The sequence below is a fragment of the Nicotiana sylvestris genome, chromosome 10, assembly GCF_000393655.2.
Source record: "Nicotiana sylvestris chromosome 10, ASM39365v2, whole genome shotgun sequence".
Classification (NCBI taxonomy): domain Eukaryota; kingdom Viridiplantae; phylum Streptophyta; class Magnoliopsida; order Solanales; family Solanaceae; genus Nicotiana; species Nicotiana sylvestris.
Window position 1 is genome coordinate 9,257,406 of NC_091066.1, and position 2,071 is coordinate 9,259,476.

Here is a 2,071-nt window from a genome sequence, read left to right on the forward strand (position 1 = left end):
TTCTACCCAAAACACCCAATTTCACCCATGAAAATCATTGATTTTGAGTTGAAATCATGTGAAAAGATGTTAATGATTGAATAAAACGAGTTAAAATTGACTTATAATCGATTTGGAAGAAGAGTTGTTCTTGAAAAATCACCCTAGGGAGTTTGTGTTTTGAAAAGATGTGAAAAATGGTTGATTTTCGGCTAAGTATAAAAATTGCAGGTTGCAGATATGGGAAATGCGAATAGGGTTCGCAATTGCGAACCCCGGCCTCTGCTAGGTTCGCATTTGCGAAGGATATTCTCACACTTGCAAGATGGGAAATGTGAACAAGTGGTCGCATTTGCGATGACGGGCCCAATAAGTGGTGTATCGCATTTGCGAGGAAGATTTGGCCTGGGCTGTTTCGCATTTGCGACTCAGCCTTCGCATTTGCGAACTCGCATTTGCGAGCCAATGCGAAGCCTGTAGGCCTGCAATACATCGGTTCAAAATCTTCAACATCCTAAGTCAAAATTCCACTTTGTGACCTATCCAAAACTCACCCGAGCCCGCTGGGCTCCAACCCAACCATGCACTCCAACCTAAAAACATCATACAGACTCGCTCGTGCATTCAAATCGCTAAAATAACATCAACAACTATGCATTCAACATCAAAATCATGAAATCTTCTTAAGAACTTCAATTTTCCAATTTTCTCAAAAATGATTCGATTCACGTCGTTTCAAGTCCGTTTCTTATCAAATTTCACAGACTTATCTTAAATCACATATAAGACCTGTACCGGGTGCCAGAACAAAAATACGGGCCCGATATCATCAAGTTTTAAACACTTTTCATTTCCAAAACTCATAAACAATTTCAGAAAATAATTTTCTTTAAAAAATTTATTTCTCGGGCTTGGGACCTCGGAATTCGATTCCGGGCATACGCCCAAGTCCCATATTTTCCTACGGACCCTCCGGGACTGTCCAATCATGGGTCCGGGTCCGTTTACCCAAAATGTTGACCGAAGTCAACTTAAACTCATTTTAAATGCAAAATTCATCATTTTTTTTCATAGATTTTCACAAAGTGGCTTTTCGGCTACGCGCACGGACTGCACACGCAAATCAAGGTGATACCGACAGAGGTTTTTAAGGTCCCGGAATGCAGAATTCACTTTTAAAACAAGTGATGACCCTATGATAAAGTTCAAAGGTGCCTGAGCATGACATTTAACTTGTCATCGTGTGATCCAGCCGGGGGCGGATCCAAACCTTTAGTATCGAGTTCAATTGAACGCAATACTTATAATTAATGTTAGACACCTCTGCTGAGATGAGCTAACAGCACGGTGAGGACACTCCCTCCGCATATGCCCGAACTCTCCACACTCATAGCAACTCCCGGGTGCTGGGAACTGGGACTGAAGGGAACCCCTCGTGCCAGAGTGGCTAGCTGATGCACTCGACCTGGAAGAACCCTGAGCAGATGGAGCACGAGACGAACTCTGTGTTGGAAGAGCGCTGAGAGATGGCTGACCCTGATGAGAACCCTGATAACCACGTCCAGAAGATCCACCTCGGTACTCAGGTCGAGCTAACTTAGCGGGCCTGAAAGAACGACCCTGACCCTGCTGGAACTGGCCCCTCGAAGGAGCGCCACTGAAACTGCCAGACCCTCGAGGCCTCTTGGCCTCCATCTCCTATCTCTCCTGACGGTGAGCCATCTCAATATCACGAGCAATATCAACTACATCCTCGAAGGAAATACCTAGAACTCTCTCTCAAGTCATCAGAATATGAAGGTGATAACTAAGACCATCCACGAACCTCTTAATCCTCTCCCGATCAGTCGGAACTATCCAGGAGGCATAACGAGCCATCTCAGAAAACCTCGCCTCATATTGAGACACAGTCATATCTCCATGGCGAAGCCACTCAAACTGTCTACGCAGCTCCTCCCTCTAAGACTGCGGTATCCGCTTCTCCAATAAGAGAGTGGAGAACTCCTGCCGAGTCAAAGGTGCTGCACCTTCCGACCTACGCCGCTCATACGCCTCTCACCAAGTAAAGGCCACTCCAGTAAACTGAAATGTA

The 2,071-nt window shown here is 45.3% G+C and overlaps 1 protein-coding gene across 1 annotated transcript; it reads right to left on the bottom strand.

Moving 5' to 3' along the window:
- Nucleotides 1-1,263: 1,263 nt before the first annotated feature.
- On the bottom strand, nt 1,264-1,674 carry LOC138878983 (uncharacterized). The gene has a single exon (XM_070158554.1). The coding sequence runs from the start codon at nt 1,672-1,674 to the stop codon at nt 1,264-1,266; it is 411 nt and encodes a 136-aa protein (XP_070014655.1).
- Nucleotides 1,675-2,071: the final 397 nt, after the last annotated feature.